Source organism: Capricornis sumatraensis, chromosome 15 (assembly GCF_032405125.1).
Source record: "Capricornis sumatraensis isolate serow.1 chromosome 15, serow.2, whole genome shotgun sequence".
Lineage (NCBI taxonomy): Eukaryota > Metazoa > Chordata > Mammalia > Artiodactyla > Bovidae > Capricornis > Capricornis sumatraensis.
This window is the reverse complement of record NC_091083.1, coordinates 7,266,665-7,287,569: the sequence shown is the minus strand read 5'-3', so window position 1 is coordinate 7,287,569 and position 20,905 is coordinate 7,266,665. Positions and strand designations below refer to the sequence as shown.

The window sequence follows — 20,905 nt, the reverse complement described above, 5'->3', positions numbered from 1 at the left end:
TGAATATTGGTTGTAAAATTAACCAGTTCGTCTACAAATCCAGGATCCAAGAAATAAAGTGTCAGTATGATTTATTCCTAGGCCAGGAGGAAAAAGGAGCGGGGGAAGACAGGCGAAGGAGCAAAGGAATACTTGTTTGTATATTATAGCAGGTCTAAGAACCAGAAAACACTGTTACTTGCCCAACCTAGTAGCTCTCAAGGTGACAGAATGGAAACTCCATGAAATCGTGGTTTTCATTTACAACAGAATCCTTACAACCTAGTACTCAACAAATGTACCAGGTAGTCAACAAATGTACTGAATAAATGAATGAATATATATACAAACACAATGTGTATTTATGTCACAAACCAAAAACTGTCTGGGAAGGGGAATCTGCTGCTGCTGCTGTTAAGTCGCTTCAGTCGTGTCCGACTCTGTGAGACCCCATAGACGGCAGACCACCAGTCTCCTCCGTCCCTGGGATTCTCCAGGCAAGAACTCTGGAGTGGGTTGCCATTGCCTTCTCCAATGCATGAAAGTGAAAAGTGAAAGTGAAGACGCTCAGTCGTGTCCGACTCTTCGTGACCCCATGGACTGCAGCCCACCAGGCTCCTCCATGCATGGGATTTTCCAGGCAACAGTACTGGAGTAGGGTGCCATCGCCTTCTCCATACATGTACATGTTTGATATAAACAGCTGGCCCAGTCACTGTACTCCATTTCGTCCAAATAATTACAATTTTCCAGACCAAAACTTCCAGTCAAGCCCAGGCTTCCGGCACCCTTCTGTTTAAAACAACAGAGAGGAGGAAGCACAGGCATAAGGATTTAACAAAGGTTCACTAATCAAAGGAAATAACCGAAGCGGGAAAACAGCTGGGCTCACAGCTGAGTTCAAGGGAAGGACCATCTTAGGTTCCCAGCATTTCCAAGTTCTTACCTACGATGGTGGCAGGGTTTGGGGTCGGGCTTTTGTTTAGTTACTGTCCAGGGTACCTGGCTGTGCAAACTCAGACTAGAAAGGCGGCCAGAGGCTCACAAGCCAGCCTTTGGAACCTCGGGTGTTCGGGTGCCGACCTCCTTCCCGCTTTCCGGGCGCGCAGAGAAGCCCGGCTGCCGCCCAAACACAAGATGGCCTGGGTTGCTTCGCGGCCCGCTTGAAGCCACAACCAGGACTTAAGATGGCGGCGAACACTCAGCTAACGCCCGGAAGAGAGCGCGGGATCTTCCAAAAACAAAAATGTCCTCCGTGCAAGGTCTCGCGGCTTCCAACGAGGGCCCAAACAATCATGGCGGCGAAGGACCTCTATCTACACCTCGAACAAAGCGAGCTCGATTGGCCGGTGACAAACCAGTTTCCCGCTGTGCCAGGGAGAAGGGCGATCGAGAGGGAAAAATAAAACGCAGCATTTCTGTGACACAGAATGTTTCTTGAAAATTACTAGCACAAAAAGGGGAAAAGTCTCCTGAGTGTTTGATGGGGAACGAGTATAGAAAACACGGGCTGGCAGATGAAGGTGGCTTTCTCAATGGCGGGTGCATTGTGAGACCGTTATCCATGAGCATAACTTCTCTCACAGTTCCTTTGAAAGGAAGAATGCCGTCTTGGCCCTCGAACGCATCAGCGGGAGGGGAGACGGCAAGGACATGAGCCAGCTGGCGAGCGCACGCAGGGGCCTCCGACCCCCGTAAGCCCCCGCGGGGACAAGGGGCGGACGCCGCGCCGCGGAGGGCCTCCCGCGCGCCCCGCTCCACAGGAGCGGCCGCAGCGGCGCCTCCTCCCCGGGTCTTCTGGGCGGTCGCTCCGGAAGACCGGGGCTGGTGAGCGGCCGCGGGATCCGGCGCGTCGCCATCGGTCAAGGCCGGACGGCCCGGGACCCGCCGAGAGCGGTTGCTCACGTTTCCATTCCATGAGCGCCTCTTAAGCGCGGGCAAAAAGGCAGACACTGTGCTTCAGCAAGTCCGTGTGACCCGTCATTTAACGTTTCCACTTCCGATCGTGTGCCTAGACCGACACCAGACGAGGCCCGCCCCCGGCCTTCCGGTCGCCGCCACCGCCTCCCCTGCCGAGAGCGTCACCAACGCCCGGAGAAGCCGCGGGCTGCGCATGCTCGGTCCCCAGCGGGCCTCCCGGTCTTCCGGTCGCCGCCACCGAGTCCCCAGCCTAGAGCGTCACCAACGCACGGAGAAGCCGCGGGCTGCGCATGCTCGGTCCCGAGCGCGGGTCTATCTCCCGGAGCTGCGGTGGCGCGAGGTGCGGCCTTGGGGGCTGCGGGCTGCGGCCGACGGACAGGTGAGAAGGTCAGGGCCGCCGCGGGGAGCCGGCTCTCTGCCCGGCTGCAGGGGGGCCGGGGCTCGTCGGTGCCTCGTCCTCGCTCGGAAAGGTCACTGAAGGAGACCGGGGGCGAGGCTGGGGGGCCGGCTCCTTAGAGACTGCGTTTAACCTGCAGCCTCGGCGCTGGGTGCTTGGCTGCCGGGAGGAACGCGGAGGAGCCGGGGTGCTCTGTAACTGTGCGCACAGCGCCGAGTGTGCACTGTTAGGGGCCAAACCCTGGCTATGACAAGCTCAGTGAGGTACACTAAGCCCAGAACCTGAGTTATGTTTCCTTAACAAAACATTCCTTGATCAAATTAGGAAGACTTCCTACACACACCAACCAGAAAGAGACAGGACGTGCGCTCATCCTGCCTAGCCGATCATGTAACGCCAGCTACCCCTGTAACTGAGACAAAGAGCTGCCTGTATATAAGCCGCCATAATCCTTTGTTCGGGGTCTTGTCGGATTCCACTGTGCTGGATGAGACTTGGGCCCTAGCGCGCTAGAAATAAACTCCCTTCTTGCCTTTGCATTACTGTGGTGGACTTGTTCTCTCGGTCGGCTCGGAGTATAACATTTGGGGGCTCGTCCGGGATCTCCTTCCAACCGGGGAGAACACCTCTCCTGGTAGAAGGGGGTAAGCTCGTTAGGAGGTATGAGCCCTGAGCACCGGTGTTAACGCCGTAAAGGCCCAGTATCGTACTGGGGAGGCATCTGGATATAGGTGCAGAGGCAAGTCCAGCGTGAGGCCGAGTCCCCGGTCACGTACCGGGAGGGCAGCTGGCACTGAGGACGTCCTGACGGTAAGACACTTGCAAGTAGAGAAGGGGTTTCTAGCGGTATAAAGAGGACCAAAAGCATACTGAGATTTGGTACCTGTTTGTTGTGTCGTTCCTGTGTCTCTGTGTGCCGGCACTGTTGTTGTGAGTCTCATTGTTATTCGTGGTCTTTGTACCCATGGGGCAAACTACTTCTACTCCGTTGTCTCTGATGACTGACCACTTCTCTGATTTCAAGTCTAGAGCTCAGAATCTATCGTTACTGGTGAAGAAGAGCCAACTGGTGCTTTTCTGTTCCGCCGAGTGGCCTACCTTTGATGTCGGGTGGCCACGAGAGGGAACCTTCAATCCACAAATTATCCAGGCAGTTAAAGAGAGGGTGCTCACTCCTGGTCCTGCCGGGCACCCAGACCAGACTCCCTATATTCTGGCCTGGCAGGATCTAGTGAGAAACCCACCGGAATGGCTTAAACCGTTTGTTCTTGCTCCTCCTAAACCTCCTAAACCTCCCCGTCCCTCTTCCCCAACTCTAACCTCGCCAAGCCCACAGGTGCTAGTCATGAAGGCTTCCAAAGAGAAGGAAGGAAAAAAGGACGAGAATCGACCGAAACCGGTATTCCAGGAATCTTCTCTGTATCCTAATCTGATAGACCTGGAGACCGAACTGTCCCCACCTCCGTATGCGGATCCACATCCGCCCTTGCTTCCACAGGTTCCACAGGTTTCATCGGGAGAAGCCCGGAGGGGAACCGAGCCTTCAGCTCCTCCCCGAGAAGGAGGCCCCACCCGGGGAACTCGGGGAAGGACAAGGGGAATGGCCAGCGTGGCGGAGGAAGAAGACCCAGAAGTTCCCTCCTCCACTGTTAATGCGTTTCCAGTCTGGGCGGGGCCAGCCAGAGAGGGTGGAGAGCAGACATATCAGTATTGGCCCTTCTCCACTAGTGATCTGTACAATTGGAAAACCCAGACTCCCTCATTTTCTGAAAAACCGCAGAGTCTTACTGGTCTTTTAGAGTCTATCCTTTTCACTCACGATCCCACTTGGGATGATTGTCAGCAACTGTTATAGGTGCTTTTTACTACAGAGGAACGCGAACGGATCCTGTCAGAAGCTTGGAAGAATGTGCCAGGGGTGGATGGGAGGCCCACAATACAGCCTAACCTTATTGAGGAAGGGTTCCCTTTGGTGCAGCCCAGCTGGGACTTCGAACGCGCTGAAGGTAGGGAGCGTCTCCGGGTGTACCGCCAGACTCATGGCTGGCCTTAGAGCAGCCGCCAGGAAGCCAACAAATTTGGCCAAAGCTCACAAATTCAGTGAGGCAGGAGCCAAATGAGAGTCCAGCAGCCTTCCTTGAGAGGATAATGGAAGCTTTTAGACAGTATACCCCTATGGACCCACAGGCAGATGAGTCACGAGCGGCAGTTATGTTAGCATTTGTAAATCAAGCAGCCCCCGATATTAGGAGAAAGTTGCAAAAAAAAGAGAGGTTAAGTGAACAATCCCTGCAGGATCTAATGAGGGCAGCCGAGAGAGTTTTTAATCATAGAGAGACCCCAGAGGAGAGAGAAGACCGTATTAGATGAGAAGAAAGAGAATTTAGAGCTGAAGAAAACCGTAAAAATCAAAAGGAACTGGCCCAGATATTTTTTGCTGGGATTGAAAACAAAAACAGGTTCCAAAAAGGAAAAAAGATGGACTCAAAAATTGAAGAAAAAACAACAAGGCATAAGCTTGAGAAAAACCAATGTGCATTTTGTAAAGAGTTTGGACATTGGAAAGATAAATGCCCCAAAAAAATCTGAAAGAGAGGCCCAGAACCCCCAAGAATGAGACCCCTTCTCCAGAAAGTCATATCCTCTACGCGGGAGAGGATAGCGACTAGGGGGGTCAGGGCTCGACGCCCCTCCCCGAGTCCTGGGTAACCATAAATGTGGAGCGGAAACCAGTTGGCTTCATGGTAGACACGGGAGCCCAATACTCAATCTTAAACCAAAAAGATGGACCTATGTCTTAAAAAAGTAGCTGGGTGCAGGGAGCAACCGGGACTAAACGATATGGATGGACTACGAAACGGCATGTGAACTTGGGGGCCCACCAGGTGACCCATTCTTTTCTGGTGATACCTGAGTGTCCAGCGCCCTTGTTGGGAAGGGATTTACTGTCTAAAGTAAATGCCCAAATTCATTTCGACCACGGACAAGTGTCAGTCTTAGATGGGACCGGACATCCTCTTCAGGTCCTGTCTCTGGCATTGAAAGATGAATACATGCTATATTTGCCAGAGGCCCCAGCGACAGTAAGCCCCGAAGTACAACCATGGGTTCAAAGATACCCTCAGGCCTGGGCTGAAACGGCAGGAATGGGACTAGCCAAACAGAGGCCCCCTATCGTTGTGGAACTAAAGGCCAATGCTGTCCCAGTGAGGGTACAGCAGTATCCCATGAGTCAAGAGGCTCGACAAGGAATCACACCTCATATACAACGCCTCATAGAAGCAGGGGTCCTAAAAAGGTGCCAGTCCCCATGGAACACTCCTCTGTTGCCTGTGAAAAAGCCTGGGGGGACTGATTTTAGACCGATTCAAGATCTACGCGAAGTCAACAAACGGCTGAGTGACATTCATCCTTCAGTTCCTAACCCTTATACTCTGCGAAGCAACTTGCCTCCAAACTACATTTGGTATACTGTTTTAGATTTAAAAGATGCCTTTTTCCGTTTGCCTCTTGCCCCCACGAGCCAAGAGATCTTTGCCTTCGAATGGCAAGAAGACAGTGGCCAGACCCCTGTACAGCTGACATGGACTTGCTTACCACAGGGTTTCAAAAACTCACCCACGTTATTTAATGAGGCTCTGGACGAAGACCTCCATGAGTATCGGGTTGAGCACCCTACCATTGTTTTATTACAATATGTCGATGACCTCATGCTGGCAGCGGCTACAGAGAAAGATTGCCAAGAGGCAACAGGTGATCTTCTCCAAACTTTGGGGACTTTGGGTTACAGGGCCAGTGCCAAAAAGGCCCAGATCGCCAAGCAAGAGGTTACATACCTCAGTTATAAGATAAAACAGGGCCAGAGGTGGCTAACACAGGCCATGAAAGAAAGCATCCTCCAGATCCCTGAGCCGGCTAACCCTAGGCAAGTGAGAGAATTTCTGGGAACTGTGGGATATTGCCGGTTGTGGGTCTTGGGGTTTGCAGAAAAGGCTAGGCCCCTATATGAAGGGAGCAAAGAAAACAAGGACTGGAAATGGACTGAGCCAATGAAGAAGGCCTTCCAAGAGCTCAGGCGAGCCTTGCTGGAAGCTCCTGCCCTTGCCCTCCCTGATCCATCTAAGCCTTTCCAATTATTTGTAGATGAAAAGCGGGGGATAGGGAAAGGGGTACTAACACAGAGATGGGGACCATGGAAGCAACCTGTAGCTTACCTTTCCAAGAGGCTGGACCCAGTGGCAGCCGGATGGCCACCTTGCCTCCGTATCATCGTGGCCACTGCTCTCTTAGTCCATGATGCTGATAAACTGACTTACGGACAGAGACTCTTGGTCTACACTCCTCATGCCATAAAGAGTTTTAAAGCAACCCCCAGGTAAATGGATTTCTAATGCCCACTTGATGCACTATCAGGCCTTGTTGCTTGACACCCCACGGATACATTTCCAAACGCCCTGTGCTCTAAATCCGGCTACTCTTTTGCCCAATCTGGAGGGAGATAGCCCCCTCCATGATTGTGATGAAATACTGGCCGGGGTAACAGCAATATGAAAAGACTTAACAGATACGCCACTGGATAACAGTGAGCTAATATGGTTTACAGATGGAAGCAGTTATGTAAAAGATGGACAGAGACGGCCGGGAGCCACAGTAGTAGATGACTCTGGGCAGACCATATGGGCTGAGGCCCTTCCCCCAGATACCTCTGCACAAAAGGCAGAATTAATTGCCTTAATTCAAGCACTAGAGAGAGCCGAAGGAAAGAGAATAACCATTTTCACTGACAGTCGCTATGCATTTGGCACGGTACACATCCAGGGCCTAATATATTGGGAACGGGGGTTTTTGACAGCTGAAGGGAAAGAAATTAAAAATTTGCCTGAAATCTGTAGACTTTTGGAGGCTGTGCAGATGCCTCGGGCTGTGTCAATAGTACACGTACCTGGACACCAGAAGGGCAACAGCCCCACGGCAGGAGGGAATCAGGCTGCAGACCTGGCAGCTCGAAGGGTAGCTGATGAAGATTACGTCACCCCTGTGTTGGCTATCGAACTTCCACCTCCAGGTATGGAAACTTTGCCCCTGACCCCTGAGTATTCATCCTCAGACCTTGCTTGGATTCAAGAAAACACCAACCTCCAAAAAGGTGAAAATGGATGGTACTGAGACTCAGTTGGCTACTTGATACTTCCCACTCAGTTGGGACGGCAACTATGTGAACATTTACACTTGACTACTCATCTGGGAGAAAAAAAGACTGATGCTCTTTCAAACTGCGCACCTGCGATTCCCCCGGCACCAAACAACTATGAGGAACATAGTGCATGCTTGTAAGGCATGTCAACAAATGAGACCAGGGAAAGGACAACACGCAGGACTGAGGTATCGGGGAGAAGGACCAGGGCAACAGTGGGAAATAGATTTCACCGAGGTAAGGCCAGCCAAGTATGGTTACCGGTACTTGTTAGTCTTGGTAGATACCTTCTCAGGGTGGGTAGAGGCTTTTCCTACAAAGGGAGAAACCGCGATGATAGTGGCGAAAAAGATTTTAGAAGAAATAGTTCCCAGGTTTGGCCTGCCGGTGACCATCGGCTCTGATAATGGACCTGCTTTCGTGAGTCAAATAGTTCAGAGCCTTGCCCTAGCCCTGGGGACCAAATGGAAATTACATTGTGAATACAGTCCACAGGGCTCAGGGCAAGTTGAAAGAATGAATCGGACCCTAAAAGAAACTGTAACTAAATTGGCTATAGAGACTGGCGGGGACTGGGTGACCCTCCTTCCCTTCGCCCTCTTCCATGCGCCTAATACTCATCAACTTAATCTGACCCCATTCGAAATTCTATATGGGAGACCTCCCCCTATATGTCCAATCTTTGAAGAGAAGAAACTACCACCTCCCACGTTGGGACAATTCCAAGAGGCCTTGATGGCCTTAAGTAAGGTGCATTCCCGTGTTTGGAAACTGCTCTGGGAACTACATGTAGGTCAGAATAAGGGAACTGTCCCCTCGCATAACATTGGCCCAGGAGATTGGGTATGGGTCAAAAGGCACAAAACCAAGGCACTAGAACCCAGATGGAAGGGTCCTTATGTTGTTCTTCTTACCACCCCAACTGCCCTAAAGGTCAACGGTATTGGGCCGTGGGTGCACTGCAACCACGTACGCCAAGCCACTCCAGAGGAGCAAGAAAGGGCCCAAAAAGAATGGGAAGTAACGCCGCACCCTTCAAACCCCTTCAAGATGAAGCTCATCCGCCGACAGGATCCAGACAAGTCATCCTGACTGTCCTGTTAGTGACCATCCTCCTCGGCCCTGGAGCCACCCATAGCAACCCGCACCAGCTGGCCAAAATCACCTGGAAGCTTCAAGATGGACAAACACGAGAGGTGCTCAACTTAACTACAGAAGTACATCCTCCGAACACCTGGTGGCCAGACCTATATTTTGACTTAAAGCCGGTGGTAAATGTGCCTTGGGCGAGGGGTTTCCTCCGGATTCAGGGGTTCTGGGCATGCCCAGGCCACCAGAGGACCAACTGGAAGACTTGTGGGGGGGCACAAGATTATTTTTGTAAATCATGGGATTGTGTTACTTCTAATGATGGGCCTCGGCGCTGGGAGGTAAGAAATCAGGACCTACTTAACTTCTCGTTCGCAAAGCCCACCCCCAAAGCCCTTGGGGACCCAACTTTTGAATGTGAAGAGAGTTGTAACTATGCACAGGTTAAGATAAGGTTCAATCAGGACAAAGCAAAAAAAGAGGGGGCTTGGATTTCTGGCCTATCCTGGGGAATACAGACAAGAACAGTGGGAGGCGCGTACACTTACGGGGGAATCGTGATTATAAGCCAGATTGTAGAGCCAGCGCAGGTACGCAGTGTAGGTCCCAACCCAATGGAGAAAATTGATGCAACTCCCTACCCGACAACCTCCCTACCTATATCACACAGGCCAACAGAAGACCCAGAGGCAGGCCCCCTTGTTAAACTCGGACATGCAGATCCACTATGGAAACTGGTAAAGGCAGCTTATGCTACCTTAAATCAGACCCATCCTGAGGCAACTAAATCCTGTTGGTTATGTTACAACTTAATTCCCCCTTATTACGAGGCAATAGGCCTCAACGCCTCTTACGACCTGGCCAACGGCACCGATCCTCCCCAATGTCGATGGGGAGAACGAAAAGTAGGCCTTACAATGAGAGAGGTATGGGGAAAAGGGTTATGTATGGGCAAAATATTATCAGGGAGGTCTCCACTGTGTGCGCATGTCATTGAGCCTACGGACTTGCCCATAGCCAGGTGGCTAATACCACAGATGGGAGGATGGTGGGTCTGTTCACACACAGGGCTGACTCCATGTGTACACAGCTCAATCTTTGACCCCAAAGAAGAATTCTGTGTTATGGTAGCAGTCGTGCCAAAAATTCTGTACCGACCAGAAGAAACAATATATGATTACTGGGCCCAAAGGTTGACCTTAAGTTCTCAAGAAAGAACTTACAGAGTTAAGAGAGAACCTATTACTGCCATAACTATAGCAACTATGTTCGGTCTTGAAATAGCCAGGGCCGGAACAGGAATTACAGCCCTGTCCCTGCAAAGCCAGGGATTTAACTCCCTGAGAGCGGCCGTAGATGAGGACATCACCCGTATAGAGCAATCCATCAGTCATTTAGAATCGTCTTTGACTTCCCTATCTGAAGTAGTTCTGCAAAATAGAAGAGGATTAGATCTGCTTTTTCTACAACAAGGGGGACTCTGTGCTGCCCTAGGAGAAGAATGTTGTTTCTATGCTGATCACACGGGAATAGTCAGAGAATCTATGGCCAAAGTGAGAGAGGTACTAGCCCAACGCAAACGAGAACGTGAGGCCCAACAGGGGTGGTTCGAGTCCTGGTTTCAGCAGTCCCCTTGGTTGACCACTCTAATCTCCACGTTGCTGGGGCCCCTGCTAGTGCTTCTACTGATGCTTACTTTTGGTCCCTGTATTATCAATAGACTTATAGCCTTTGTAAAAGAACGTATAAACACAGTACAGCTATTTGTGCTTCGGCAACAATATCAAACTGTGTCTCAAAACCAAGAGGAAGATTCCTCTATATGATCTAAGGATGGGGGAATGTTAGGGGCCAAACCCTGGCTATGACAAGCTCAGTGAGGTACACTAAGCCCAGGACCTGAGTTATGTTTCCTTAACAAAACATTCCTTGATCAAATTAGGAAGACTTCGTACACACACCAACCAGAAAGAGACAGGACGTGCACTCATCCTGCCTAGCCGATCATGTAACGCCAGCTACCCCTGTAACTGAGACAAAGAGCTGCCTGTATATAAGCCGCCATAATCCTTTGTTCGGGGCTCTTGTCGGATTCCATTGTGCTGGATGAGACTTGGGCCCTAGCGCGCTAGAAATAAACTCCCTTCTTGCCTTTGCATTACTGTGGTGGACTTGTTCTCTTGGTCAGTTTGGAGATACGGGCTCAGAGTATAACATGCACTATCCTCCCTCGGATCCGAGCGGCCGCACTGGAACATAGACGGAAAAGGCACCCGAGGGAAGGCTCCGAATGCCCTGGCTCTGAGACCTGTGTCTGCCTGGAGAGCCGCCCTCTGACGGGAGCACTCCGCACCGTGTGGCAGTACCAGCTTGGACAGCAGAAGCAGGACTTGGCGCTTTGGACATTCTGGGCATGGAGAAACCCTGTTGAGATGGAGGCCTCCTAAGGTCAGATCAGGCTCACATCCTGTTGGTGTTTCAGAGGCTTGCTATCCTCAGTTTCATTGATGCATTCATTAACACCGGCAGTTTATATTCGTATTTGTCACACTGCCTAGTTAGCAGATACAGAAGTGGCCAAAACGAGCATGGCCCTGACCACATTGACCTTCTATTTAATGATGGGAGGGGCAACAGTCAACAAGTAAATTGATAAACGAACAAGATGTTTCCAGATTGTCCTTGATGGGGTTCCCTGGGAAGTAGACCTAAGGAGATTTATGACCAGGACATTTATTAGTACATTTTGGATCTTACCAAGGAAGAAAGGAGGTAGAATGGTGGGTAGAAAAAGTTGAGCTGCAGAATGGTCCCAAGGAGAGTGTCTACCAAGTCTCACCGTAACTCTGAGAGTTGTCCCAAGTTGGAGGGAAGGGTCAAGACTATATCCCTGCAGTGATCAGTCATTGGATACCCACTGTTCCCGAAAGAGGGCATAACTTCAACTCTTCCCCCAGTCAGTCCTGAGACTTAGATCTGTCTCCACACTCCCTGGAGCTTGGATCAAACAGGAGTCTCCAGAAGTGCCTGTTTTTATATCTGATTTGTATTGAAGATATTGTACATACAATAAGAATAAATGCTGCCCTGTATTAAATGCTCACATATCAGATACTGGATAAACAATAAATATTTACGTAGGTAAATACATAGGAATTCTCATTATATAGCACCATGTTACAGACTATGAAACGGGGGCAAGAAATAAAGTCTTTTTGCCTAAGATCATACCTAGTGGGGGAGGTTAGAATTTGATTTCCGTCATTACTCAAAGCATCATTATATTGGGACCCTCATATTTAATCACTTAGCACCATTAACTTCATTAATTGTTGTCAGAGAAACAAATATGAATGTATCACCCTGTCTTTGCTGTTTTGCTTTGTCCTTGAATTTCCTTCTTTCCTTCATGATGAACTTCCCTGGCCCTCACTTTTGGAGCCTGTTAACCTTTTCTGTAACATCCTGGAATCTAGTAACAGTCCAGCCTGAGTGCCAGGTATGTGATAACTGCACAGCAACCCTGTGATATGGCTGTCAGTGTTATTCTCATTTTATGGATGATGTCCCTGAAGCATTGTGAGGTTAAGGAATCATCCAGGGTCACAGACAGCTGTACTGTAATAAGGCAGAGGAAAGCCCAGGCAGTAGGATTCCACAACTTGTCCACTTAGTCACTACACAACAGTGCATTCTTACTAAGATGATGTGTTATACTTTACCTTTTGGAAACTGATAGGCAGGAACTAGATCCCATCGTTTGTGCAGTACAAAGAAATGTAGGTTTCACCTTCTAGTCAAAAATGTCATTGAAGGCTTCTGAGCAACAGAACTGTATCTGTTGTTGTTTTCACCACGATGACAGTGTTAAGAGGGTAGAGAATGGAATAGTGGTTTTCAGACTTAAGCTTCAGAATTACTTAAGGAATTTGTTGAAACACAGATTACTGGATCCCAGTGTAGAGTTCTGATTCAGTAGGTCCGGGGCAGCCCAAGAGTCTACATTGCTGATAAATTCCCAGGTGATGCTACTGCCAGTGGCGAAGGAACCACAGTGAGAACCATTGGACTAGAAGCAAGTGAGGTAATGAGGGTCTGACTATGGCAGTGGGGAGGAATTGTGCAAAAGAAATGTCAGGTCAAATGGAGAATTGGGTGACTGACTTGATGGGGAGTTTAAGAAACAGCAGAATCCACTGTATTCAGATTTTTTAATCGACCAGTGTGGTAGAGGAGAAACAGCAATTTGGGAAGGAAAGAGGATTCATTTTTATATGAGATGAGTTTAGACACTTGTGGGGAACAGCAGCATGAGATATGTGGGACTAAGCTGGAAATGAAGGCATGGGAGTCACTGATGGATGTGCTAAAGTAGAAGCTTTGGGTGTGAATGAGGACACCCAGGAAATGAACAGAGGGAGAAGACAGCCAAGGACAGAGCTTTGAGAAGAGTGAACAGGTGGATGGAAACCAAGGGACCATTAAAGGAGACCGAGAAGGATCAGATGAGCCTCAGGTACTTAAAGAGTTTCAAGAACTCATCAAAGGTGCTGCAGAGAGAATATAGGGAGAGATTCGTGATCTTTATAGTCAGATGGTTTCCATGGAGAGTGGAACAAAAGCAAATTACTTGGGTGTGAGGGTGGAAGTAGAGATTGGTTCTAGAAATGTGTTATTTGAAAGGAATCAGTGTCTAGTAACTGGAAGGAAGGGCCGGTAAAGGGCAGTGGCTTTAGGGAATTTGCTTTTGGTTTTTTTCAGTGGAGAAAAACAGTTTTGCCAAGGAGGAAGACCAATTCCAAGTGGGAGATGGAAAGTAAAAGTTGGGGCGGGGGGTGATGGAGTTGGGACCCTGAAGACACAGTGGCAGGTGGGACTGACTGACCAGAAGTGTCTGGTCCTCAGTGAGGAAGGATGTGAAAATGGGAGCTGAGACGGACGTTTTACCACATGGGAGCGGGAAGCAGAGGGGCTCAGACCCAGTAGCCACAGTGTCCTCTGGCCAGTAGTTTATCTGCAGAAACCAAGGTGGAGAGTGAAATAGAAATCTCAGAAATGGTGAGGACAGAAACCAACCCTTTCGAGATTCAGAGCTGACCAGGGGAACATAAAGGCATTGCTGCAGCACTAAGAGCCCAGTCCACTGTCTTCAGTAACTCCCCACCAGCTTCCATGTCAAATGGCAGGTGTAAAGATGGGAAAGGGGCTGGAAAGATTCTCAGACAACTCTAAATTTTATAACGGCTCTCCACACCTTTCTGATAAGCCACGGCCTGCCAGAGAGCTGATCGGCTTGTCCTTGTTAGTTGCTAATTATTCACTTGCTGTTCAAATTTTAGTTTGTGGACGGTTAAAGCTCCCATATAAAACTTGTGATGCTTCCAGAATACTACTTATTTATAAAGACACTGAATTCACAGTAATGGAGTAGAGGATATCAGAGATTGTAAAACGCTTACGCCTTCACCATGTTCTGTGCCTGCTCCTGACCCGCTCCAGACCAGGCTGTGCTGGTCAGCTGATTCTGCCCAGTTACTGCCTGCTGGTCAAAGTAGGGGTAAGATTTTGCAGAAAGGAAACTTAGAGCTCAGGTTCGGCAGTACATATACTAAAATTGGAATGATACAGAGAAGATTAGCATGGCCCCTGTGCAAGGATGATAGGCAAATTCATGAAGCATTCCATTATTTTTTTGTAAGCTTCCTGGTGGCTCAGACAGTAAAGAATCTGCCTGCAATGAGGGAGACTCGGGTTTGATCCCTGGGTCAGGTTGAGAAGATCCCCTGGAGAAGGAAATGGCAACCCACTCCTCTGTTCTTGCCTGGAGAATTCCATGGACAGAAGACCCTGGCGGGCTACAATCCATGGGGTCACAAATAGTCAGGACAGGACTAAGCGACTAACACACATGGTCCACTCAGTTAATCAAGAATTGACAGTAATTTTTTTGTTGTCTGTGTTTTGACAAGACTGGAAAAGTTCAGCAAAACTGTTATTTTAGGTGATGTAGTTAGAAAAGGGGGAAAAAAAAAGAAACTTGTTCTGTTTGGCACACCGATCAGTCAGTTCAATACGCCTGAAGACACCATGCAGTCCTAACGTGTACACAAAATTGCCAAAATGTGAACTGTTGTATTAAAATTGAGGATAAAAAGAACTACTTTCAGGGTCAGTAATTAGATTTCAGGAATGAGGAATTCACAGATACTTAAAATCAACATTTGTCACACCAGAAGAAAAGGCATTATACAATTCCAATTTAATGAAATATCACAGCCACAAGAGTTGGGTTAATTAATTGTTCAACTTTCCGTTTAGTGTTCTATTCATGTTTAAATTACATTCAGTAATTTTTTAAAATGTTTTAAACGTTATTTTTTTTTCAAATACTTTAAATGGAGCCAGATGAAGACGTTAAAAATCTACCTTACACTGTGTTCAAGAGGCCAGCAGATGGCACCCCGCAAGCCCAGTAGGCAGAATGAGAGCCTTCCCCGCATTTCCTGCATCCGGGTTATTGTAGGTCTAATGGATAGCGAAGCGCTGTGGTTTTAACTGCATGCATACAAAGAGTAATCTGATAGCCAGAGCCAGGTTGTTTAGGATTAAGTGCTTTTTTTTACTGATCAGTTCTATGCAGTAAAAAAGATTATGATATTTTAGTGGGGCAGAGATGTAACCAGCTTTTCTGCATTCTGCTCATTAATCTCTATTTATTCTGCACTAAGAACTGAGCTTAAAAAAAAAAAAGCAGCTAAAATTAGCTCCACTCATGCATTAGTAGATCATGGGTGTGTGTTTGGAAGATGTGGGCTTGTTTGCCCTCTCATTTTGGACCAAGTGGCGCAAGACCTGTTAGCCTCTAGTGTACCCCGCCATGAGAATAAAGACATGCCAGGTGTAATGCACTGGGGAGCCTGACCTCAGCCACCCACACAACTATGCAGCATGCACCCAGAATGTTCTCGGCACACATCATTATGCACTGGCAATTCTGATTGACTCTTGCCAAAGCTGAGATACTAATACTCAACTTTTGAAAATTGCCATTAAGAATACCAGCCTAGACTTTAGGACTCCAAACTGCAAGATGAGTGCCACAATTAACTGCCAATAATTTTAGAATCATTTAGTGTTTCCTCATATATAAACTGGTCTCATAAAATTGCTATGGAAACAAAAAGAAAAAACAGGAAACTTTGAATACTGAAAAGTATTTGTTTTGGAAAGAAGGATATAAGAAAGCATCTGTGTAAATGGCCTATAAACATTTTCTGTACTTAACAGAGGCATTTCAATGGATAAAACCATAAATATCTACTTTCTGTTTACTAATGTAAAATTTACTAATCTCTTTTCCTTTTCTCGGTTTCCTCCATCTTTGTAAAAGAGCCCCACACCTTCTGTTTTCATTTGTTTTTCTTAGGAGCGTGTTTAGAGAGGACCCGGGAAAGATACAGGCAGTGGCAGGTAGACTGGAGGAGGGTAAGGAGAGGGAAGACGTCTTCTTGCTGTGGTTTGTGTCGCTGCTTTAATCCAAGCAGACTAACCTTCTTGTTAAATTCATTTGAAAAATGAGTTGTTAGGAATTCTAGTAAGACTTGGTATTATCCTGAGAAGCAGCATAGAGAGGCTATAGCATGGACTCTGGAGGATTTACAAGGGTACTTAGCATGTTTAGCAATAAAACACTGAAAAAAATCTCAGATTTCTATCAATCAGTGATCTGTTAAATTAGGATATCGCCATAAAAGCTATATAACTACTAAAAATCATAATGAAGATTTATATTATCGCAGGGAGAAGAGATTACAAAGAGTGTATATTGCAATCACATTTTTGTTAAAACCAAAAAGATTACAGATTTTTTTAGCTTTCTTATTTTCTAACTTTAAAAAGTAAGCCTGTGTTATAGTTTTTAGAAAAGGGCAGTGATACTAAGTTTCATTTTGAAAATATTCCACAAAAAGACTTTAGAAGAAAAAAATGGATTAAATCAAAATTGTATACTCCTAGTATATTTGATTATATTTAAAAGCCCCACAAGAAGATATGAGAACAGTAAGGGACACATTACTTCAGTAACTACTTTGTTGTCTTTTTCTTACAACTAGCAGGGAACCTTATTTAGTAAAGTCTAATGTGTCTGCCCTGGTATGTGATTTATTCAAACAACAATATATATAAAATGCTGGAAAGATGCTAAGTAAAAGAAATGAAGTAGGTGAAGATTGCTGTGCCATTGTGAGTCTATCTTACTTGCTGGAGATGGTGTGATACTCAGCATGTTTATGTGGATTTAAATGTGAAGACTCTAAAAGTACTTTGTAAAGTAAAATGCCCTGTCATTCTGATCCTTATCATCTCCCAAGCCTCACAAAGGACAACAGAATATCACTGGAAGTCAGTTACCTGCTTTTTCACCTCCATTAACCAAACCAATATATGGGACGCAGAGAATATGAGGAAATGGCTGCATGTAGGTGTTGAGCAAATATTAAAGCATTAATTATTAAATCAGGAAGTGCTGTTACTGGGCCTCAGTGATCATTTGGCAAATAATGATATTTCAGCCAAAATAGATACTAATTCCAAGGCTGAACTAAACCTAAATCTAGAAGAAGATGCACTGATTCTAGTGGAAGAGGATACTCGCCTGTTAAACGCAATATAAAAACAGAATGGGGCACCTTGTCCCTAACCCAGGGAAGACCCAAAGAGACGTTGAGTACAGGGAGCCACCTTGATCCTAATATGAGGAGAGTTCCTAGCACATCACATTTCATACTGTGATCTATTGTACATGGAGGGAATAGAACCACAGTCCACAGACATTGCTGTTATAGCTTGGGCCTTGATTTATTCTGAATTTTGGTTATTGAGTTATTCATCTCAGCTTTATTATTATATTCTTTCATTCCAAACATGGAGAAGGGAATGGCAACCCACTCCAGTATTTTTGCCTGGAAAATCCCATGGACAAAGGAGCCTGGTGGGCTACAGTTCATGGGGTCGCAAGAGTCAGACATGACTTAGCAACTAAACCACCACCACCACCATTCCAAATGAGTCTTTTCTATAAGCTGTTTTCCTAAAAGTTCAAAACTCCGGAAAAAGTGACAAATATGATGATATGTTAGTGATCCTGAGAAGTAAACGGGCAGAGGTGCTGTCTATGAAAAGAGCTGTGACTTGACAAGCTCATGTCAGAAGGGACAGAGTTGGAGATGCTTAAAGTCACCTTAAGTATTGAGACTGGATGTGAAAGGACAGTATATCCTGATCCTTTTAATTCAAGGTATTTTGTAAATAAAAATGCCAGCTGTCAACACAGACCATTGACTTTGGCACAGCCTCAAGTCCCTCCTTCCATCTCAGAAGTAAGTCTTATTCAAGCTCTTCCCTCATTATTCCTGGTCACCCAGGGCCTCCCTCAGAGGTCTTATTGTTCCTCAAATCTCAAATGCCCCAAAGGCTTTGGGACAGTGGGCTCCACAAGGAAATGTAATCATGATACAGTTTATTTGTGATTGACTTTCTCCAAAGATTAGAACATGAGTATGACAATAAAAGGTATGGTCCTAAAGGTTGCAAAAAAGCATATAGAATGCCAAAGCCCTTGAGGGAAGGGAGAGGGCCAAAAATACTTGCAGTTACAAAGCAGGCCATGATTTCTCTAGCAGTTTGTTTAAGTTAGGAAAAAGGTCCTTACGAAATGTGAATTTGTACCTTGTGGAGAAATCGTTTCTAATGCTGGGAATAATATATGTACATAGGCATAACTCTAAGCCTTATTTATTTTCAATATGTACATACAGAACACAGTTCAGATATGTAGCTCATTAGTCCTATATCTTAATCTTGTCTTAAAAGGGAAGGTATAAGTAAAAATTATGTTCAGACATTTTTCTAAACACATTCACACAAAATTACCATAAGCGATTTCATAATGGAACTCACATATATGCCACTGAACCTAATTCTTAACAGTCCTTATTGTCCTTCATTGCCCAGAGGGGAGCTTGGAGAGCAGGTCCATTCAGAGCATTATGAGTGTATAAGCTCATCACTGAAGCCTAGTGAACTCCCTTGAGTAAAAAAGTGTAAGAAGTCTTTACAGGTCATCTAGACTTAAAACCCCAAACGCAACAGATCATCAGAAACAGACTTCCTGGGCCACACTCCATGCTTTCCAAATCAGACAGAGCAAAAAACTGTTCTTAATACTGTCGAGCTTTGAAACTGCAGGCAAGTTCCTAGCCCTAGTTTCTTCAAGTAAACTTTGTTGACAATAACCCTTATCAGTTCAGTTCAGTTCAGTCACTCAGGCGTGTCTGACTCTTTGTGACCCCATGGACTGCAGCACGCCAGACCTCCCTGTCCATCTCCCGGAGTTTACTCAGACTCATGTCCAGTGAGTTGGTTATGCCATCCAACCATCTCATCCTCTGTCGTCCCCTTCTCCTGCCTTCAATCTTTCCCAGCCCCAGGGTCTTTTCCAATGAGTCAGTTCTTCGCATCAGGTGGCCGAAGTATTGGAGTTTCAGCTTCAACATCAGTCCTTCCAATGAATATTCAGGACTGGTTTCCTTTGGGAGGGACTCTCAAGAGTCTTCTCCAACACCACAGTTCAAAAGCATCCATTCTTCAGCACTCAGCTTTCTTTATAGTTCAACTCTCACATCCATACATGACTACTGGAAAAACCATAGCTTTGACTAGATGGACCTTTGTTGGCAAAGTAATGTCTCTGCTTTTTAATATGCTGTCTAATTCGGTCATAACTTTTCTTCTAAGGAGTAAGCGTCTTTTAATTTTATGGCTGCAGTCACCATCTGCAGAGATTTTGGAGCCCCCCAACATAATGTCAGCCACTGTTTCCACTGTTTCCCCGTCTATTTGCCATGAAGTGATGGGACCAGATGCTATGATCTTTGTTTTCTGAATATTGAGTTTTAAGCCAACTTTTTCACTCTCCTCTTTCACTTTCATCAAGAGGCTCTTTAGTTCTTCTTCACTTTCTGCCATAAGGGTGGTATCATCTGCATATCTGAGATTATTGATATTTCTCCTGGCAATCTTGATTCCAGCTTGTGCTTCATTCAGCCCAGCATTTCTCATAATGTACTCTGCATGTAAGTTAAATAAGCAGAGTAACAATAAACAGCCTTGACGTACTCCTTTCCCGATTTGGAGCCAGTCTGTTGTTCCATGTCCAGCTCTAACCATTACTTCCTGACCTGCATACAGATTTCTCAAGAGGCAGGTCAGGTGGTCTGGTATTCCCATCTCTTTAAGAATTTTCCACAGTTTGTTGTGATCCACACAGTCAAAGGCTTTGGCATAGTCAATAACACAGAAATAACCCTTACAGGGTATAGTTATTAGTGATAAGGGTAAACACTCTAAATGCAGAGGCTCAGCACAGAAATGTGGAGATGGCATTCAGAGAGTTCAAGCCAAAAGTCTTCTGCTACAGTTGGGACCAATGCTTGACAACATTTCAGTGAAAACATCATCACTCACATCCTATCAGAATGCAGAATCTGAATTGTCACTGCATGTTTAATGATTGCCATTTGGTTCTTCTGTTAAAATTGTGACTAAGTAGATTTTTTTAAAGAATAACTTAACTTTGTTGTGGTTCAGAGAAATTAATTATATAAAAACAATGATATTGATGCATGAGTATTCCCAAAGTTTCCAGCAGCTTTCCCAGCAGGTGATGTTGCTCATTCATAATTGCTGACTAAACTTTTAGTGTTACCCTGTATGTTTCCAAGCCTGATCTTCTGCCATCCCTGTAAGTCTGCAGCTTACCTCTTTTTGTTAAATAACATTGCAATGTATTGTACCTAGAAACTTTTTAACAGGCAGCTTTTATTAGAGGGCAGTATTCTGTTTGTGCTTTAGAGGTATAATTTTAGAGGGATTTGTTTTATTTTGTTTTTAACTGTCGACCTTTTCTTAGGTACACTGACGCTGAAGTACTATGAGCTTTCAGAACTTCTGGAAAGACTACAAAGTTCTAGTTGTTATGGTACCTCTGATTGGGTTCATACATTTTGGGTGGCACAGGATCAAAAGCAGCCCTGTTTTCCAAATTCCTAGTAAGGACAACCTCTCTGAACCAGGCAGTCTGGCTCTTACAAGTCCTAAGAAGAACCACCTCCCAGGGAAGTAGCAGGCTGGCAAGTTTCAGGTGAGTTTGATTTACCCCCTCAAAATGCATTTATATAGGAAAAGCCAAATATATGCTTTGTTTTCCTTTGTTGTTGTTTAGCAGCTAAGTCGTGTCTAACTCTTTGCAACCCTCCATGGGCTGT

General features: G+C 46.3%; 1 protein-coding gene, 1 non-coding gene and 1 pseudogene across 3 annotated transcripts; all 3 read left to right on the top strand.

Moving 5' to 3' along the window:
• Positions 1-2,158: 2,158 nt before the first annotated feature.
• On the top strand, positions 2,159-20,763 carry LOC138091523 (uncharacterized). Of its 2 annotated transcripts, none has more exons than XM_068987419.1 (2): positions 2,159-2,278; positions 20,551-20,763. In XM_068987419.1, the coding sequence occupies exon 2, from the start codon at positions 20,572-20,574 to the stop codon at positions 20,761-20,763; it is 192 nt and encodes a 63-aa protein (XP_068843520.1). In that variant the 5' UTR covers positions 2,159-2,278; positions 20,551-20,571. The 2 variants fall into 2 exon arrangements, with proteins under 2 accessions (XP_068843520.1, XP_068843521.1); XM_068987420.1 differs by lacking the exon at positions 2,159-2,278 and adding an exon at positions 4,228-4,302.
• LOC138091610 (uncharacterized) lies at positions 3,261-7,462 on the top strand (annotated as a pseudogene).
• Positions 14,163-14,270, top strand: LOC138091952 (U6 spliceosomal RNA). Its single transcript, XR_011145977.1, has one exon. It is a non-coding gene; the product is annotated as a U6 spliceosomal RNA (small nuclear RNA).
• Positions 20,764-20,905: the final 142 nt, after the last annotated feature.